Source organism: Anas platyrhynchos, chromosome 2 (genome assembly GCF_047663525.1).
Source record: "Anas platyrhynchos isolate ZD024472 breed Pekin duck chromosome 2, IASCAAS_PekinDuck_T2T, whole genome shotgun sequence".
In the NCBI taxonomy this organism is placed as follows: domain Eukaryota; kingdom Metazoa; phylum Chordata; class Aves; order Anseriformes; family Anatidae; genus Anas; species Anas platyrhynchos.
The window spans coordinates 138536015-138557349 of record NC_092588.1 but is presented as its reverse complement, the minus strand read 5'-3'; the positions used below and the strand labels follow the sequence as shown (position 1 = coordinate 138557349).

Genomic DNA, 21335 nt, shown 5'->3' with positions numbered 1-21335 from the left:
CAATAATACGAGGCCGTATGGTATGTTTTTTGTCTTAAAGGAAACAGGTACTAAACCTTGAACTTTGACTTAAGCAAAAGACACAAGGCAAATTGAAACAAATAAGATGTAACAAAGGGAATCGTGCTAATATATTAAAAATGTTATCCCAGATGACAAGCTGATGAATACTGTGGTATACTGTAGAACAACATACAGAAATGAAACAGAGGTTGTTTTTTCCCTCAAAAAGAGAGCAAATAATTTTGTAACCTATAATCTTGGCTTCCTGAAGGCTGAAGATCTCCCAGTGATTGACTTGTGTGTTTAAAGGATGAAAGCACTAGCTGAAGTTTTAATTAAGGCATTAAAATTTCTCTCTCACACATCCATTCTCTGTGGAAGAGAGAGCTCAAAGAGCAGTAACAACAGTTACACTAAGAGCATTTAATTCTCTCATGGATATTTGATTTTATGAAATATTTGGGAACTTAATACTTTAAGATCATTGCACATTGCCCGATTGGGATAAAATCTATTTTGTCAGTCACTTGGTGGAGGTAGACACTCGACCAGCCTTTCTTTAGAAAATGAAATTAAAAAATAGGAAAGTTATGCAAATGAAATTAATAGTTTTTTAGTGATCCATTTTGCTGTACTACAGGGCAAATGCTTTGAAAACCTACAATTCTACATGACTTTATATATATAATGATGTGGCCCCCTGCTGGAAAAAAACTTTTTCTGGAAAAAAAAAAAAAAAAAAAAAAAAAAAAAAGCCATTGACTTAGTGCAAAATGTGTTACAAAAATAAAGTTTCTAGAAATATTTTTCTCTACTTTCTTATGAATACAAGCATAATTACATTGAGTTTTTAAAGTGTTCTTTTATCCCACATTATTTACACTGATTTGTTGTGCTTAATTGTAGTGTTAAAATATCAATGGATTGCCTTTGCATTTAATGCTTACACTGCTAAGTGCATGCATGAATTTGTGATTAATTTATATTTTGACTCAGGAACCCTAGTCAGGAAAACATCGTGTGCCATGAGTTTTCCTTTACATCATTAGGAGTTGAGGGCACTTAACACCTTGCATGATTGCACACATTCTTTTTATGACTTCCTCCCACAGGACATTTGGGAATATAGTTTCTGATGTGAACCATGGCCAATCTCTGTTTAATCTGTCACCTCACCATGTTTACTCAGTAATTTTCTGAATAACTGAAAACTTTTGTCTCAATGGTGTTCTTCCTCCAAAGTATTGATACACTTGGGGTGGGGGAGGGAAGGGATGAGTTAAAGCCTAATGCATAAAATGGAAATGGCCATTAGCCCTGAATTAACACTTAATTTAGACTGAATTTAAAACAAAATAAAATAGCAGCCAGAACTGAATCAGTAGTTTATTTATATGCATTAGTGTTTAAAGACGGATGTATGAATCTGAAAAGCTGAGCAGTAGCTAATTAAACAAACTAAGACAGCCCAAATTAATTAAGCTATCTGGTCATCAGAGGTATACAAATACTAACAAAAGTTTGCAATTTAATTCAGGAAAGCATTAAAATATGCACTAAAGTCTTTCCCAACTCAGGCAATAAATATGCTTGATTTCAATACTGAAGTATTATTTAATTAATATTAAGTTATTTCAATATTTAGTTAACGATACACTAGCTCATTCTTGTGTTCTTTTCTATTTGCAATAAAGCAAAACAGGTTTGCCAGGAGGCTGTTCTAAATGGTTTTGACTGGGCTGGTTATATATTGGCTATGGCAGGAGAAAACATTTTAAAATCTTTTCAAGCTGAATATTTTGGAAATTCAGCAATTGACATCTGGTTTGCCAATAATGTATATTAATAAATGGAGTGGAAATATGGTAGTAGTTTGTCTGCTTCTAAAACCTATGCAAAACAATGTCAACGGATTTAGGAGACACCTGTATGTTCTAGAAAAATAAATAAACCTGGAAGTAAGGGATAAAAGAAGGAAAGAGTGAAGAAACGAAGGAAGAAGCTACAAGATAAATTATAGAAATAGGGAATCAGGTCTAAATAAAGCTATGAGAACCTCTCGCTGGTTTGTTTCTCCAGTGTACTTTAAGCAAATGCCAGAATTACATTTCTTCTGAAAAAGTGTCTTTATATATATATAATTTAAATAATTTTATAATCAGGTGAAATAGTTTATATATATATATATAATTTTATATGTATGTATATTTAAAATGTGTTTATAAATATTAAAAGAGTTTTTAAAAATTCCACTACCAACTTGCACTGTGAAAATTATTCTGTTTCATAAGTAGAACAAATGACAAGAAGAAATAGATTTGTTTCAATGAGAACATGAGGCTTTAGATAATCACACATAAAAATAAATAAATAATTTACCTTTATATTCTATCTACTGTCCTGGTTTCAGTTAGAACAGAGTTAATTTTCTTCCTAGTAGCTGGTAGAATGCTGTGTTTTGGCTTAGGATGAGAAGAGTGCTAACACCCCGATATTTTAATTGTTGCAGAGCAGTGCTTATACTAAGCCAAGGACATCTCAGCCTTTTGCTCTGTCCTGCCAACGGGCAGGCTGGGGGTGCAGCAAGAGCTGGGAGGGGACAGACCCAGGACAGACCCAAACTAGCCGAAGGGGTATTCCATACCATCTGACGTCATGCTAGACAATATATAGGGGTGGCTAGCCGGGGGAGGGGGTCGGACTGCTCGGGGTTAGGCTGGGCATCGGTCAGCGGGTGGCGAGCAATTGCATTGTGCATCACTTGTTTGTACACATTATTAGTAGTAGTACTATTATCATCATTGTATTATTTTTATTATTATTATTTTCCTGTCTTATTAAACTGTCTTTATCTCAACTCACGGGCTTCACTTTCCATTTCTCTCCCCTGTCCCAGAGAGGGAGGGGGGAGGGTGAGAGAATGGCTGTGTGGTGTTTAGCTGCCGGCCGGGTTAAACCACGACACTACAAAATCTAACGGTTCTTTTTGTTTTTGGAAAGAGAATTCAACCACTTCTGCATCTTACTGAAAAAAAAGATGCCTACACAGGAATTAGGGAGGCCAAAATAAAGGGGAAGTACACACTGTTCACTTTTGCAGGGAATCTCGGCAAAGCAACATTCTGCATAGACATGACCTTTGGTCAGTTTTACCATCTGTAATAACAAATACCTATTAGAATTATAGATTTAAAAAAAAAAAAAACACTGGCCATTAATTATTTGTTAGGGGATTATTACCAAACCCACCTGTAGGAACAATGAAAGATTCTAAAGTAGCATTTCCTCGTTTACAAATGTAGCCAAGTTTCTGATTGCATTCCCGATTCTCCCACTTAGCACCTTTGCCAGGATTTAATGCTGCACAGATTTTTCCAGGTTCTGGAGAAGGATGCCCTTCAATAAAAACAAACAAACAAACAAAAACAAAAAAGATAGAAATTCAAAAATATATATTTAACAACAATAACCAAGTATAAGCACCTCGTGCTTACACTTCCAATTGCTCACATATTCTAATTTGTTCCATGTTTTAATTAATTACAAGATATGTTAATATATTGGCAATTGCAATTCTCAACAGTCCCTTTGCCTAAATGGTGTAGCTCATTTCTCTTAGCAGATATTCTTCTCATAGTAACCACAAGCTGAGATATTTATCCAGTTCACAATTTTAATGACCTCTTCACACGCTCAAAGTCTTAATGTAAGGTATTACAGTGCACGTATTTCATTTGCTTTTTTCCCTTTCTGAGCTCTGGAGTATATTATTTAGGTGAAAACCTGTTCGGTAAGCTAGTGAAATTCTGCATTTAGTATAAAAGACATAAAAATAGTAAGTGGTTATGCTGCTAGTGTGAACTTCTTGTCCACTTGTCTAAACAACACAACAACAGCAAGTTATTTGGCTCTCTTCAGTTGAAGATTAGAATTAGCTCTAACATCTAACATCTAGAAGGCAATCAGAAATTGTAGCATACAGCACATTTCTGCAACAAACTAGATGAACTTTGCAAGATCTGGTCTATGATTAAACTAAACATGGATTTTCTTTCATATCTCAACAAGTCACTACACTGCATAACAAGGAAGTGTCAGAATGGCTCAACAATAAACACAGCAAAACAATAATTTTTAGTGTGCAAGATTCACTGAAATTTGTCTTGGGTCATTATGATTTCATTACCTTAAATTACAGTCCTTTCCATGGGAGGAAAAATATTTTTATCTCAAGAACAAAAAATTTAATTGGTTTAATGCATGAAAAAAGCTCAGCTGTTGGCAGTTAGCTTTCCCAAATGCCTAACCAGCATAACTTTAGTTTAAATGTTTGTAACTTAGTTCCTTTATTGTGTTGTGGTTTTGCTTTTTGTTGTTGTTGTTTTTTCCTGTTATCTATTAAGGGCTAGTGAGACAGAAGAATGTGAAGCTTCCACAAATTCTTTTAAAATGTACTAGTGAGAGACCAGTCAACTCCTGAACATCCAGAAAAATAGAGATGAGACAAATATAGGCTAACCAAAGCAAAATGTGAAGGATACATTACAAACATAAAATTTGTTAAAAGGACATAAGAGTATTACCTTCGAATGAAATTAAGAAACTTAAAGGGTTAAAGAAAAATGGAGCCCATTTTGGTTATGCCAAAACTCATATAATTCTTTACAGGATAGGTGAGAGTTGACAGCAGTTTTAACAACCATGAACAGCTTCCCTTGCTGATTTGGCTCTATCTTACAATCAGGTTTCCTCTGCTCTTCGTTACATGCAGATTCTCACCTGTGCTCTTAGAAGACAGACCTATAAATACCCTCACAGCAACTTGCAGGTCAGCCCATCTGTTTTCCTCATGTGCTCTCTCTGTTGGAGAGCTATTTATACAGTGGTTCAATTCATGTCAAAGCTTACAAAGAGGTTTTCTCTACCTAAAATGTAGTTTGGGCTTACCTACACAAGGAATCTACTGGGTGATAAGATGGAGTGTACATTTACACCATTACTGCAGATTAAATACGTGGGGCATGCTCAGTGAAGATGAAGAGCATTCCCACTGCATAACTTCAAACCTCAACTTTATATTAGCTTCCAAAGACTTCCTGAATACACAGGGCAAGGAAACAAAGGTCTTACTGAAAGTCACCTTAACACGGACATTCCAAATAGTAAACCGGAAAATCACCTCTTCTCTGCTGAGGCATAGGAGGCTAGCTTCTTAACACCAGCACCAGAGCTCAATACAGTGCTGTCTCCAGGTGTGGAGCAGCCGTTTTTGCTTCAAAGCAGGCTAGCCTAATATGTTCGCTTCTATACATGCTATCATGGGTTGGTTAATCCAAGATGAAATTAAAAATTGAATCATTAAGCAAATAACCAAAACAAACTGGAAAAGAAAGGAAACAAAAAAATGACCAGTTTAAGCACACAAATGAAAAGGCCTACAGCATCAGATTTACTCTGTATTTACATAGAGATAAAGCAAAGTAAGATATACAGATGACTTGAAACTTTCCTCTGAATTTGGAGGCTACATTTTTCATCCTAAATAATAAATCAAACCTAAATAATAAATCTATCCCTAGCATGAGGGCTGTCATTAACAACATTTATAGCCACAGTCAGAATCTTTCAATATCAAAACAAGATGAATAGCAGCAGGACAATAGAGCACAAGAGAAGAAATCTGTTACACAAAGACTTTTTTTTTTTTTTTTTTCCTTTTAAACCTATTAGCAACACATTTAATCTTACCTGGAACCCAATTTAAATATCGAAAAGGAGCACCACCAACCCACTGCCATCCACCATTGAAATTCAAACTGTTAAGACCAAACCAGAGAGCCGAACTCAGCCTGCTGGTCAAACCTAGGTAACAGAGACAAAGACAAACACTAGCAGTGCATGGCAAGAGAAACACTCATTTAGAATTTGAAAGCTAAACTTCTTTGGTTCTCCTTTTTCACGGTACAATTTTTTTAAACTTTTAACAATATACTTTTGAGGTGGCTATGCTAAACTTGCACAACATGTAGTCTTACATGGCCATACAAAAAGATTAATTTCAGCTTTACAGTTTTCACAATTCTAGGTGTAGGGAATTGTGTTGGAATGGAAAACAAAATGACATATGTGCTCTTTGTAAGCTGATTATCATAAATATGAAGCAAGGTGCATAATTATAAAATATAAGATTGGAAGTTACTTAAAAGGTCAGAAAAAAAAAAAAAAAAAAAAAAAAAAAAAACCTTCTAAAATCAGTTTTCCAAAAAACAAATATGAATTGTTTCCTGCTGTGTATTTTCCAACAGTTTCAAATATACAAAATATTGTAAACTAATATTGTAATTGTACTGTTAATATTTTATCACACTATATTTAAACATGATCATTCCAAAAATCATCTTTTTAACAGCACACCTTGTGCATTTTCAGACTCATCTGATTTCACTTCTTTAGCCAACTGTAAGTCAGGTTTCCAAATGCTGTTTCAACCTTCTGCTCCACATCTGAAAACCACTTATTATGCTCATGTATGGTCCTACTGAATTCTCTGGTATTATTTATAGTAATTATTAATCAATTGTCTCTCTCTGCTTTATGTATAAGTCTTGGATGCCTAGCTGGATGACTGCTGATTATTTTTGACTTAATTTATTTCTGCATAGCTTACAGAAAATCATTGCACAACATATATTATTAATTTCTGCTGTTACTGGTGGCATCATGCCAGTAAGCAATTTTGCTCCATGTATTTTAGTTGTCTTTGACACTGTGGTTATGAGCTGGACTTGAAGCATGGCCAGGTTAAAAGCAAGGGTAGTTAAACACTGGAAAGGACTGCAATGTCATACCAGAGCCTGATCTGGCAACAACACGGTAATGTATTCCAGTACTACTTCTGTACAAACAAGTGGAGGTTAAGAGAAGTAAAAAATGAGCATGACAGGAAATCCTGGTCCTGCCAGAATAGTTGCAGAATGAAAAATGGATTTCCACATACATTTGGCAGCAATATATAATAGTCTGCAGTTCAAACATGCCTACTAGTAATTTACTCCTAAATTCCAATGCTCACTTGAGCATTAATTTTAACAATAAATTTACAATAAATTTATCGTAGTAAATAAGACTCAGGTTTTGACAAAATACTTAAACTGAAAACAGAAGCTTACACAGAAAAGGCTATGCATCACGTTAAAAATGCATTTACTGAGTACCCAGTCATCCTCTGAATTTACAAAGCACAACATGTATGTTATATCATAGCAAAGTTATCTCCCAATTGATTTGACATATTCAAAGTATTTTCTAATCTACTTAATAGATGTAATATAGTGGACTGCTTCATGTGTGTGCACAGGCTCAGAAGGTAGTGAAGACAAGGCTGTCTCTTTATAGAATGTAAATGCATTCAAGCTGGAATTCAGGAGTGAATTTTCTCAGGAGAGAAGTTTGAGAATGACTTGGGGAAATAATGAAAGAGACTGAAATTAAAACAAGCTATTTATAAGTCCTCTTGTATATTGCTTTTTTTTACATTCTTTTCATATTTCAGCACATAGTGATGATATGAGAGCTTTAATGAAATAGGCCAAAATGCTTACTAGTACACACAGCAAGTGTAGCTTAAAAAAGATACACTCTTGGTATCTGCCTTTTTGCTTTGAAAACTACTTTGAATTTTCATGCATTCCAAAATTCTTTCTTTATTGCTTGCATTACTTATTTGTTGTTATTTTTCATGTTTTTGTAAGTTTCTGGCTATGTTGATTCAGGATAAAATAATCATTAACTTTCCAATTTTCCAGGTGAATTATTCAAGACAACAATTTAAATCTACTAATTAAAAGAACTGAACAAAATACCGACTTTCGAGATGGAACATGCTATATAAGTGCCACTGTTACAATAATTCACTTTTTTAAAAAACTGCTGGATGATATTACTCTACCTGTCAGGTATGTTTGTTCATGCAACTCTGTGATGCTTAATAACTCTGCCTTCTGTTGTTGACAGCTTTTTCTTGCCTGGTGCCACGTCAGCGCTGCATCAAAATTTGTCTGATACTGGACGTTTGTTAGAGGATCGGTATTCCACAATGAATCGATATTATTAACTGCAGGGAGAAAAAGAAATGCTGAAACTGATCACAAAGACTAAGCCAGATAAAATATAGAATGAATTGCCCGGCAAAAAATACACAAACCCAACCACTGCAGTACAGAACTGGTTTAAAAGGAGTCCCAATGTTCTCTAATATATCAGGCCTGAGCTAAACAATGACAATAGTGTCAGACATTATGAAACAATCCCACTATTTTCTCTGGTATAACAAAGCTTCTGTTTAAAACGAAAGATGAATGGTTAAAGTCATTCCAAAAGAACTGATTTTTAACTATGGAGAAAAATGCTAAAACCTGACGGACTCTAAGATGTACATGAAGCTGCCCACTGTTCTGAGCTAAGAAATCCCTGTTTATTTTACAAATGTTGGGTGCTATATAAAGTGGCTGTGGATTTTCTGAGATAGAGGTAATTAGACCCAGACAACAGACACAAAATTTAAATTATCAGCATCAATCTCACACTTTTCTGCAATTCCTCACTTGTCTTATGCATGTATGTGATATACTTCCATGTATTCTTCTCTGTCCCATGACTTGACTAAATCTTGTTGAAAACCTGCAGTTGACACATCTTGGCAATGTCAAACCAGTGAAAATGTCACCTATCAGGGCCCGACATTAGAAGTAACCACACTCCTCAAACTGCCACAGCCTTTCCTAGATCATGTCAGGTGAATCTCCACAACACAAGATACAACAGTATGATCTTGCTCTGCTAGAAACAGGATCTACTGTAGGTCCCAACACTGAACTAAAATATCACTCCATATGTTGCAAGACAAAAGCCGAATACAGTAGAGGTCACTGAAGGTCTGCTGACAATGGGAAAGGGACTGAAATTCCTGCAGCCTCTATCAGCTCCTTAAGTTGCAAGCTGTGAAAATTTAAGAGAAAAGAGTCTTTTCCTTTTCCGAATTCAGAGATCTCAGAAAACGTAAGAGTGTAAATAAGAGGAAAGCAGTACAATAAACAAAACTCAAGACAAAGGATGGTACATGTTAAATGTCAGCAGGTCAGTAACCAGTTCCACTTTTTCCTGTATTAAATCCGATAGACAATATGAAGTGCTTCTTTTCAAATTACCCTTAGACAACAAAATAAATACATTGTATACTGTAATACAGACACTAAATATGGGAACTTTCATCCAATTATCATTACCCACAAAATAACTTCTATCCAAAGTACTTCATGACTACCAGAAGCCAAAATTGCTTCGCTACACTGAGTTCTACAAAAGCTTTAATTCCTGAGCACAAGCACATGCCTGGGATAAAATAGAGACTGTAATATTAAAAGTCTATAATTAAGTAAAGAAATTTGTCTCTGACAAAAGGGTTTTTCTAGACCATTACTACAGAAGAAAAGAAAAACAAGTCTCAGGCATTCATCCTCCCTCCCTTGTTCTCTTAATTTATAGATGACTTGCATTTGGTGCTGCTCTATAGAACTTTGGTCTTTCATCAAAATAAAGTTCATTTCTGAACATTAAAAAAAAAAAAAAAAGTACAAGGTGTACAAGCAGTTTTTAGGAAACCTACATGCTATTGTTTAAAGTTTAGTATCCCCATAGAAACCAGAAGAGGAATCGCTTTTCTAGAATGATATATTTTAGCATCTGAGCTTAATTCTTATTAGAATACAATTGCATAACTGGAAAAAGAATTTTTAAGAGCTCAACTTTATCCCTACACTGATGAACTCAACACACATTTTTGTATACATTGAAATTAGCGAGAACTAGGTGTTTCCACTAGGACTACTATCTTTAGTCTTTAAAACAAAGTGAAGCAGACCAAAACTGCACTGAATTTCACTCATAGCCCTTGACAAACAAGCTAAAACCTATAGGAAAGAAAAATTGCCCTATCGGTGCAAATATTTATTACAATTAAAATATATATATATTTTATATATTATATATATATACATATAATATATATATATAAAATGTTAATAGATTTATCACATACAGTATTTCTACTGAATCTGCAAACAAAAGAAACGGGAAATCAGTAATGGTCTTGAGAAGTTTAAGTTCCAAAATTGCAAGCTGAAATCTTGCCTTTGACTAGGAGTAACAACACAAGTGTTCTTGTCTGCCTAGTTAGCCATCCCAAACATGCTGGAGTCTCAGTCCAATATTCTTGGAAACCAGATGAACAGAATCATGGCAAAAGAAAACCGAATATAAATCTTGCTAGACAGCCCATAATATAACTGCCATCTCTTCCTCTCTGACCAGATAGTCAGGAAAAAATCCCATAATAAAGACTTCATATGAGTTTATAATGTAGTTTATGATATAACTAAATGCTGTCAATAGTAATAAAGAAAATCTAAAGTACACTAAATTTCCTTCACAGAGTTATCTTCTCTTAGATGTTTTTTCCTGAAGTGTTTCTCTTTTTTTTTTTCCTAGATAAATTTGTGAGATCCAAACTCAGATTATGACTTTCCGGTAAATCAGAAGAAACATGGTAAATCACCCTATGTAACTTATTTGGTCAATTCACAAGGTATTTTGAACTAGAAATAAAACCACACTGAAAAATCCTTCAAAACACCTTGAAATGCCAGCATGGGGGAAAAGCCTGACTTTAAAAAAAAAAAAAAAAAAAAAAAGTAATATTTTTTTAAAATCAATATTTTTGAATGAATGCAAGGATGTAATTTGCCCAATGATTAATATGCAAGACTAAGACTATTTAAATATTTCCTTACTCCCTGCATTCTTCGTTTACTTCTAGGCTTACTACTTTACAGAAGCTCTAGCTCTTTCAGCTCTCAGGAGAGGAGCCTCAATGGACTTTTGCCCACTTCAATACAGCTATGGGCATACGTCATGACTTGATCTCCTGGTGATCTTACCTTGTACAACCTGTTCTCTTCCTCAGTGCCTAGTTTTACATTGCAATGTAACATACAGCTCAAAAATACACAGTGTAACCTGGAAAGAATCAGTATTTCCTAGGGTATTAAAAATTGTCTGAAGTGGCGGAAACACTTCTCAGTTTCTTCCTGTGGGATTTAAGTTTCATCTGTCAGTGTATCAGCATCTTTATAAAGCTCCAACTAAAGGGCTCATACTCACTATTATGTTACCTCTCCTCGTAAAATTTCCACATTTCTTTTGGGTATAATAATTACTAATAAGCATAATCTTAGCCCTCTTCATACTGGAAAATGTTTGGGTTTTGCTCACAATAAAAAGTGACTGGTTCAATTGTAATTTCACTGTGTGCCCAGGCCCTATTATGAAGAGCTGTAAAGGTCTTCATATCAGCACCTTTGCTCCCCCCAGATAGCTTAGAAAAAGAACAATGCATAAATCTGATTAAATAAACTTTAACATACAAAAGACTTCGATGTTTTCTGTCTAAAAAGCACTCTTGAAGTTTAACAACTTACCACTCTCATGCAGTGCAGTTCTCAGTCATACAGCTGGCTAAAACTTTTCTACCCCAGCCTGTCTCTCATTAAAATATATGATCTAAACATGAATATTTTATAGCCAGTACTGAAGAATTAGGAAGGAAACATGCAGGCAATCAGCATAAAGCAGCTTTTTCCAAAAACAATCACAGTCATCTGAATGGATTTCCTTGAATTATGCCAGAGAACTAAACAAAAATTTAATACCTCCTATTTGCCTTGCTCAAAGAATGCTAGACAGGTAGCATACTTAAGCTGATTTGCATGTGCTCTGTTTATGGGGTTGATATTTCCAACATGTTTTTATATCTTGAAAAGTATATTGGCCTAGGGAAAAAATAGCATGCAATTTTCATTTTTCTGAAATAATGAATGCAACATTCATGAAAATCATATGAGGACACTGATACTTCATCATCAGATCAGTTAAGATCAACCCACTCTGTTTTCTTCACATCAAAGGAAAGATATGTTTTTCTCTTTTGTTCTCACTGTGGTCAGTTGGAGCTTAACAGCCAAACACAATCGTAAAGAAGAAGGAAAGGAAAAGTGCCACCTTTCCCAGCATGACCAAAAAAAAAAAAAAAAAAAACAAAACTTGCAGACAAATTTCCCAGTATCTATTTTATCTATTTTATGGAAGTTCAGAGAAACTTTACTCAAACTGAAAATAATTCAAATATATACAAGCGTATTACTCCAAGTTACTTAAAGGAATGGTAACATTTCTACATGAAGTTCTGCATTTTCATAATACTAAAGTTAAAATCTAGCTATACTCAAACCAGGGAATTTAGAATATAGACCTTTCCTACTGCTTTTAATTACAGAAAAGTAATGCAGAAGAGTAAGTAATGTAGCACTTACTAGGATTTAGTAAAAAGTTCACATAAGTTGTCTTATGTTCACAAGGCAATTAATTTCTATGAAGAAGTCTCATTTTTCAGTTGTTAAATTCTAGCTTCCAGTTCTGCAGCACAAACTTCTATGCCACCTTTTGCATGTACTAATGTAATATCTTTATATCTAATTAACTTGCTATTTGAGCAAATGCTGCAATTTCAGATTCCAGTGTATGATTAACATGCTTTCACCAGGATAAAGGCAGACAATTTTTGTATGCTGAGCCCTATTTTCTCATATTTAAGTTGTTCCTAAAAAATAGCAAGCTGCATGAAGACAGAAAAAACATAAAGTTTCAGATTGTGTTTTGTACAGTAAAGCACACAAGGACAGCAGTATTCACAGGCAGCTGAGTAACAGAGCACAGCAGAATCTTCAATATACAAAACTCACATTTCAATGGGCAAAATCCATACATCTTGTCAACATCAAAGTCGGAAGTGGTTCCACACCAGAACCAGCCGTCTGATCGGCCAGCATCTGTGCAGTCAGCGTACCATTTGCCACCAAACTTAAAAGGGAATACACAAGGTGCTCCATTGGCATTTCCTTTCACTGTGTAGGTATCTAAGGAGACACAAGAATTTTAAAATAAAGATGTAATAAGCATGGTATATGTATCAGTTCAACTTTATGACCATATTATAGCAAGCAAAGCTTGATAGCTTAGTATCCAATCCGTACTTGAAATGGGATGTTGCTAGATTTTACTCTCTAGGTCCAAGCTGATACCCATTTGCACAATCAGACAAATTTTTGTCACTTAAGGAGACCACTGGCCAGAAAAGACTACTGACCAGAACTGACTGAGCCAACACAGGTGCTTTCTCATGCTAAATTTTACATGCATAACAATCAAAAATATAAAATCCACAAAGTTAACCAATTTTCTTTTTATGCCCAACCAACTGTTTGTTCTTGTGTTGATAACTCACTCAATTACTGTCTGTTTTAGATACAACGTCACACAGGTATAAACTTGCAGGATATATACCAGAGAGTGACTCCTTCGTACTATGCCCAAATAAAATTTCCATCAAAAGGCCAATTTTGTTTCATCAGACAGACAAGTTGATGAAACTTATCAAAGTAACTAAAGCAGCTTTCTGTGTGCTCACACAACATATGTGCCTCGGTGAGAGGATGTACAGAGGAACACCACTTGATAGGGACGGCTGTGGAGCTGACATACCAAGGTCACTGTCCCACAGAGCTGCTAGAAAACAAAGGCAAAGGAGAGATGGGCCATAACTCTATCTCCTCCCTGCCTCCTTTCAGATAATTTGCCTTGCTAGGGTTCATTTTTTTCTGGATCTGGGTCAAGGACTAATACTGTAATCAGCATTTGTGCTAACCCTAGAAAATGCATCCTTCCCTTCCTCTGCCCCTTTCTGTTTACCAAAGGGAGGCCAGATGTATTCCCAGGTACTATCATAAACATACGTGTATGTACATTTTCATATTTAACTATTTAAAGTGTCCTATTTTTTTGTCTAACACTTCAGCACCAACCCTGAGAGGCAATTCAAACACCCAGAAATGCACCTTCAAATATACCGGACCTGAAGATATCATGAGTTAATTAAATCCTCACAATCTAATTTATAGTTGTTCTCCAGGAGGGAGGGGGGAACATAACCAACAGACTATACACTGATACTATGTTTTTCTGTAGACATAAATAGTCAAAGCTATCACTAACTGTTGTGTAATGGCTACACATGTTCTGAACAACCACGGGCTTTCCTCTTCCTCAAAATGAAACACTGCCTTCTATGGTTAATTATCTATCATAACTTTGACAAAAGAAAAGCAAAACAAACCCCTCAGAAAACATAAAGCACATTCAAGTGTTGCTGATTTCACCAGAAGACACATTCACTGATCACCAACAAGACTAAGGTAATTCTCCTACACTTCTAAATAGTTTAATTAGATACACATAGAAATGAGCTTAGAATACAGAAATGAATGTATAGAACTTTACCTTCATAGCCTCGAGAACACAGATCGTCTGTGGTTCCGTAGACTTTCCACCTACTCCAAAAACCAGATCCCTTGTACAGCATAACATTCCTTTCCTGTCTGTTTCCATAGTTGAAAAACAAATCTTCCCCTTGGATTGCAAAGAGAGTCTCATTTCTGCATTCCCATCGCTGAAGTTCGCTAGCCTTGTCACAAGGATACAGAGTGATCGGAACCCAGTCTTTCTTCGAAGGCACTCCCAAGCACAATTTGAACGCTATGCTCATAAGCTGGTGATCTGAGACCCACCTGAATTTTTGTGACTCATTTTCTTGAACGCAAGGAGCGGTAGTCACTGAATTAGAACTTTGAGCCAGTACACAGCGCTTGTGGTCTTCGTTATATATTAAAAAGATGCTAGTATCTGTAAGGCAAAAAGCAACAGAATTATTTGAAGTAATTTTACCTACTATCTAAATGAAATATGAGTCTGGATGCTGCTCTTGAGGTTAAAATCTCATCATCTGTTTAGACAATGTTCAACAGTTCAGATTTTGGGACATTTCAACTATCTTTCATCAGTGAAAGCACCTATACTCAAAAGAGCAAGGCAGTAGAGACAGATCTAGTGTCTCCTGCAGCTTTAAAACATGTTTGTTTGTTTGTTTTTCAAAAAAAAAAAAAAAAGTTTATCTTTTCCTTCTAAGGAAAAAAGCCCACTCACTATTTCATTCTAAGCTGCAGCCATGGGAGTTAATGGGAGGAGGGAGCACGCACACCATGCACTGCAGATCCTGGCACTGAGCACTCAGCTCCTTGATCCTGGCTCCCAAGCGTGAGAAGATGCCTACAGCAGAAGTTCTTCAGGCTCCATTTCCCCTTGATGGAGATTCTTGCTCTCATAAGCTCTGCTGAAATCCTTGAAGTCTTAACTGAGTGGAAGGATTTTTATTTTTTACCCTTTGTAAACAAGCTACTTGTAGGGCTAGAACAACATATTCATTTTTCACCCAACTGCAGTAATCGGTGATTACTTTGTCCTTTCTTACATTTTTCCAGTGACTGAGAATTTCTCCTCCTTCCTCTGATCCCCTTGAGATACATTTTAGGATGGTAAGTTAACAGTTCACTGATATTCTAACAGACTGCACAAGGTCTTAAAACTGTATTTTAGCTGGGCTACAACCTAGGAAAAAGACTAATTTATATTACTCCGAGGATTGAGGCTAATTGAAATATTATTTATTTAATGCTAGATTACCAAATTAAACAAATTTTACAATGAAAAAAAATATTTAACGGGAAACAGGTTAACCACAAAACATTTTCCTGTCTCTGCTGAGGCTCCAATGTGGAAATGATCATAATTTACTACAGGAGAACAATCTGGGAACAAATAACCCCTATCTCAGAGAAAGAGCTGACCTAGACTTATTTCACCCATGGTTCAGTTTCCTTCTCCTGTCCTTTGGCTTCCAACTCACTGGGAAGCAGTATAAAACTGATGAGCACTGGAGACAAAAATTGTTGCCTTTTGCCAATCAGCTTTACTCATAGACAATACAAGGAAATATATAATTATCACTTCTGGTGATAACTTTATTTTAATTCTGCATTTGTACTAGAATTTAGCCCAATGATACATGCAATGCTTGCAACTCTCCTTTTCCTGAAATCTTATTTAAAGCTTCCGGTTAAAAGAAAATGTCACACTTTTTCACAAGTGTGGAAAACACTGCTTGATCTTTTAAGCTGCTAAAATTTTATTTGTGGCTTAATATAACATTATAAGTTTTATGCAACTCGTGTTGTTAGAGGACACTAGGCATGTGAAAAATGTACCCCAAAGTCAAAAGCCTGGACTGCTGTACCCAGGCCCAAAAGAGTGGGGAGTTTTGGCTTCAGAGACAAAGTCAGAAAGCTGAATAAAGAGGTCTGGTCTGTAGGGGGGAAATAAAATCTTTGGTCCTCTGCTTTTCTGACTGTATCTTTACAAAGTGTAAGAGGTATTTAAATGCAACACAGCAGCTTTTACAAGGGCCCCAGTGCACACAGGGATCTGACAGCAAATAATACTTATGAGTTATAAGCAGATAAAGTGCCAACATGGCCAAGTAGGCATTAAAAAGAAGTTAGCACCATGCAGGATGGAAGAACAAGAGGTAGAAGAAGGCAGCGGTTAAGGCAGAAGAACTGTGGCTGAGACTGTAGTTGGAAAATTTCCTTTTCCTTGTAGTTGCTCCTGATACATCCATGACCATACAGCTGACTTGTATCATGGTCCTGTGCTGCTCCAGGTTATGGCTCTACTGCAGTGTCTGTTCTGCCTGTTTGCACACCAAAGCAGATTCCCACACAATACTTTCTTGCATGATATATTAGAGTCTACAAGAATATCAAACAAGTCAGGTATCTGTGAAACCCTGCCAGCTCTTCTCTGTAACAACTTGATATCACTTCTTGTCAATATATTGAGTTGTATCTGTAAAATGGGCTGTGCAGAACTATTCATGCAACTGTTAACTGTGTTTCTTCACTGTTCTGTAGCAACATTTGTCATAGCTCCCAAAGCAGGGGGCCATTCTTCACTAGAGATGAGCTGGAGGTGGTACACAAGAAGTTTCACCTGAGCATCATCCCAAGTACTGGTGCATTGAATTATGGCAGTTTCTAAGAAAGTAACATATAATGTAACATATAACAAAAATTACTCTTGGAAAAAGGTTCATAGAAACCTTCCAGGCATAAGTACCAACTCATCCCACCCTTATAATTGTACTGGGTCTGGCTGGGATGGAGTTAACGTTCCCCACAGCAGCTCATACAGTGCTGTGCTTTGCAGTTAGAATGGTATTGATACCGTACCAATGTTCTGGCTGTTGCTGAGCAGTGGTTGCATGGCATCAAGGCTGCGTCTCTGGCCTTAGCCCCCCAAAGGCCACTTGGCTAGGGGTGGCCAAGAGGCTGGAGGGGGCATAGCTGGGGATAATCTATGTCATAAGATGTCGTGCTTGACACTTCAGGGAAGGAAGAACAAGGGAGGACATTCTAGCAGTTACCTGGACATCATTTGCTAAAGGGTAGCTGAGACTATTTTTTTCTCCTTTTTATTCCATGATTCCATTTTCTTTTCTTTCATTAAATTATCTCAAACCCACAAGTTTTCCTCCATTTTATTTTCCCCACACACCCATCATCGTCCTGTTGAGGAGGGGGAGCGAGAGAGTGGCTGTGTGGTATTTAGCTGCCTGTCAATGTTAAACCACAACAATAACCTATCCAGAGACATCTAGCATATTACTTCAACTGTCCCAAGCATATCCTAATAGAGTCTTTTTCCCACAAGGTTTCATTTTCTTTACCCATCTCACTGCTGATTTGCCTATTTCTGGCCCCAGAAGGCAGGTACTGTAAAATGTTACTGACCAAGTACCTCTCCAAAGTAGAGATTACATTTTAAAAGTTCCACTATGCCAACACAGCTTCAGATTTTGCAGCTTTCTCAAACTATCACAGATTACATGAGTGTAAATTAAGAAGTGACTCATGAAGTCAGTGAAGGGCTACCAGTGTCAAACACCTACTGAGAGCACCCCAACAGCACACCAAAGGCCAGAGGCAAGAGAGGGGCAAGAAATGAGGCAGCCAGCAGGTAGGATGACTGTCTTCTTCTCCACGGAGGCTCTTGCTTACTGGATAGCCTACACTGATTGCTGCTAACTACACGGAGCAAAAAAAAAAAAAGGTTACAAGCTGGTGTTAGAAACCTGTGCTTCAGGAGACCTCAAACTGGACTGCAAAGGATGCCAAGGAGGCTTTCGGGAGGGGCTGAGGCAAAACTTTTGCTGGAATATAGCAGTGCACTGGAGATCAGAGAAATTCTGAGGTGCAAGCTCCGCGTTTCACCCAAACAACCCTATGACAATATCTGGGGTACTCTAACACCCAGAAGCTGCCCTGCTTGGTGCCCACTACAACCCAAAAAAAAAACCTGAAACCCAAAAGGCCGCCTCATGGGGCAGCTTCACCCACAGATCACCTCAGGGTGAGGACGGGGAGGGGGCTGCTGAGGGAGGGACGGACGGGTGGCGCCCACCTTCCCTCCGGCCCTCCCCGACACCCCGAGGCTCCCCGGGGGCAGCACGGAGGGGGGCAAAATGCCGGCGGGCTTCTCCCCGTCCCGCGGGGCTGCCCCCCACCTGCGCGGGGGTTATCCCCGCACACAGCCTGCCGAGACCCCTCTTAATTCCCGACGGATCGTGCACAGCCCCTGCGGGCACTTACCCAGCAGCGGAAAAGCCCCGGGCAGAAGTCCGAGGAGAAGAAGAAGCAGGAGCGGGGAGGGAGCCATCGCCGCGGCTTCGCCCGTCGCGCCCCTCCGCTGTGAGGAGAAGGCTCCCCGCCGGGCAGGTCCTCCGCACTTGTGCAGGGCTGGTGGATCGGGGGAAAGCTCTGGGCTCGAGATGATAAGGAAATATCCTGTCACATGGGGTGCTTTGAAATAACAGGAATTCGCTGTTCAAACTTTGCTTTCCTAAGCTGATTTTCCTCGGCGGATGGAAGAGCCTCCTTCCAGGCACATGCAGGTGATAAAGTGGTGATAGCTGAGGGGCGGGATGGGTTGTTTTTTTTTTTGTTGTTGTTGTCGTTCTTTTTTTTTTCTTTTATTTTTTTCTTCTTTTTTATCCCCTGCGTGAGCCTGTCAGTGCTGCACGTGGGTTTTTGCTCGCTTTTCTAAGAAAATCAGCCCTCCGGGGAGGACGGGGAAGAGGAGCGTCCACCGTGAGCGAGCAGGACACGGCTCCTCCTGCCTCCTGAGGGGAGTCCGCACCTCCAGCAACCCCACCTCGCCCCGGCTTCTCCCAAACTGCAGGAGGAGAGCCCTGCTTTTTGGAAAGCAGGATTTTACTGTCCCCCCCTCACTCAGGTGGCAGGTGCCCAGTGGGGATGCACGGAGCTGCAAGCTCACACCAGCCATCAGTGCCGAAGCTACAGACGAGCACACCGGCTTTCCATGAAAATGTGCCACGCATGTGTTTACTTGTTTTTTGCCCACCAGCTGCCGTGAGCAATTAGGTTTACATCTGTAAATGCTGGCTTTCACAGCATCATTTGGAAACAAGCCCTGATAACTGTTATTATTTTTCTTGTCTGCACTAATACCCACGTTTCAACGTTAAATGCCAAGGATCAGAAGCAGATTTGTTGCCTACATGAGTAAAATTACTGGGAGTCGTGGATACTGGAGGAAGAAAAGAGAAGGACTGAAGCACTTCATTAAATATTTCTCCAGCTTTTTCTGAGCTCTGATAAATTTCAATAGGTTTTTGTTCTTCTGACTTTCATGGCTGTATCTACTTTTAACATGATGTAAATCTTGCTCACACAATCAGAGTGTGAGGGGGGGAAAAATAGAAACTTGCTAGCTGGGTTTTCACAAGCTGAAGCATCTTTGTGGAATTTAAGTAATCTTTCTGAAAAGGTGCCTTTAGAGCACAATCTGTCTTGAGATTTTTACAGCTTCTTCCTGAGTGGACCTTTTTGTTTTGTTTTGTTTTGTTGTTTTCTTTTTGTTTGTTTTTTTGTGGGGAGCAGCACATTGTTGCTTAGAGGCTGTTACCAATATTTGGTCTGAAGGGTCCCAAATTGATGGAAAACATAAGCCTTAGTGCTGTCTTACATATAGAGGCTTTTGTAACATATTAGATTTACCGAGCATACACATACACATGCCTGATGAATTGTGCCATGTGTGTTGTGCATGTTGTGCAGTTGTTCTTGTACCATCATGCACTCAGAAATCTCCAGTCAGTATAGAAAGTTTTTTAAAGCCTCTTTGCTGGAAGTTCTGGGTGGAAAAATAGAGCAAACAGCCATGTGAAATTAGTATGGAAGGAAACGGGGCAGAGAGAACTGATACTTTTACAGTGCTTTTACAGGAGAAGAAACAATGGAGATGAAATCCAAGCTCATTTGCATTCCATGACAAAACTCCCGGTAACACAAGCAGGGATGCCAGCCAGGCACCTGAGCTCTGTTGTGCCCTACAATGGACAACATATGGGAAGTGAAGAGGAAACTTTTCATAATTTGTATTGACATCTGTGGTCCCATGTAAACAGGAGCTAAGAAGTATTTCAACCATAAATAGCAGAGTTATGTATCGTTATGTTGATGAATTCTCATCTGGGAAACTCCTTCCCCAACTGATACGAATTCTCTTGCTGCAGTATCTGGCACTTGTTATTCACTAACTACTTGCAATAACCTTTATGCTGAACAAATACAAGATCCAAGTGCTCCCACTGAGGAGATACAGCCAACTCAAATAATCATAGCACAACTCAGAAATGAAGAGTTTCTTCATATTCTACCACTTCCACCTCCAAAACCTTCAGGAATTGAAAAGTGCTTTTAGATGTGGAGGGAAAAACAGTTTCCTAAATCACCTTAATATTTATTCATGTTTATTTTAATAGCACTTAGCAACTATGGGAAGCCTAGGAAAACACCTAGTGCTAGAAGGAACGAGTCAGACCATGGAGAATAATGCAGATGTCCCAACAGCAGACCATCATCCGCATTTAGTTTGGGAATCCTTGGTATTCTTTTGGCTAAGAATAATAAAAGAAAGGACACATTATGTGAAGTTCAGTTTCCATGTAAGTACAACTTCCACAAAAGTCTTTAAATTCAAATAGCAAAGTGGGCTGCATATAACCTAAGTGCCTACATGCGTCATAGAAATACGGAAGCAGTCAGTGGCCACAACAGGAATGACCTATATTTGGAGGTAACAGAATAAACAGTATCGGACAATTCTTGGAGATTCTCAAGACTGAACTGTACAAGCTTAGCAACTTGATCTAAATGTCAAGGTAGGCCTGCTTCAGTGAGGGGGTCATA

The 21335-nt window shown here is 37.9% G+C and overlaps 1 protein-coding gene across 2 annotated transcripts in view; it reads right to left on the bottom strand.

Annotated features, from left to right (window-relative positions):
* MRC1 (mannose receptor C-type 1) overlaps positions 1-18910 on the bottom strand; it is a 60373-nt gene extending 41463 nt beyond the window's left edge. Inside the window, exons 1-6 of one of the 2 annotated variants that reach the window (XM_027450673.3) lie at positions 18714-18910; positions 14452-14853; positions 12858-13031; positions 7952-8116; positions 5752-5865; positions 3253-3399 (exon numbers count right to left, since the gene is read on the bottom strand). In XM_027450673.3, coding sequence (XP_027306474.2) covers positions 3253-3399; positions 5752-5865; positions 7952-8116; positions 12858-13031; positions 14452-14853; positions 18714-18780 — 1069 coding nt within the window. In that variant the 5' untranslated portion in view covers positions 18781-18910. The remainder of the gene's footprint in view (positions 1-3252; positions 3400-5751; positions 5866-7951; positions 8117-12857; positions 13032-14451; positions 14854-18713) is intronic. The other variant, XM_027450674.3, reaches the window with a different exon arrangement.
* Between the last annotated feature and the right edge of the window lie 2425 nt (positions 18911-21335).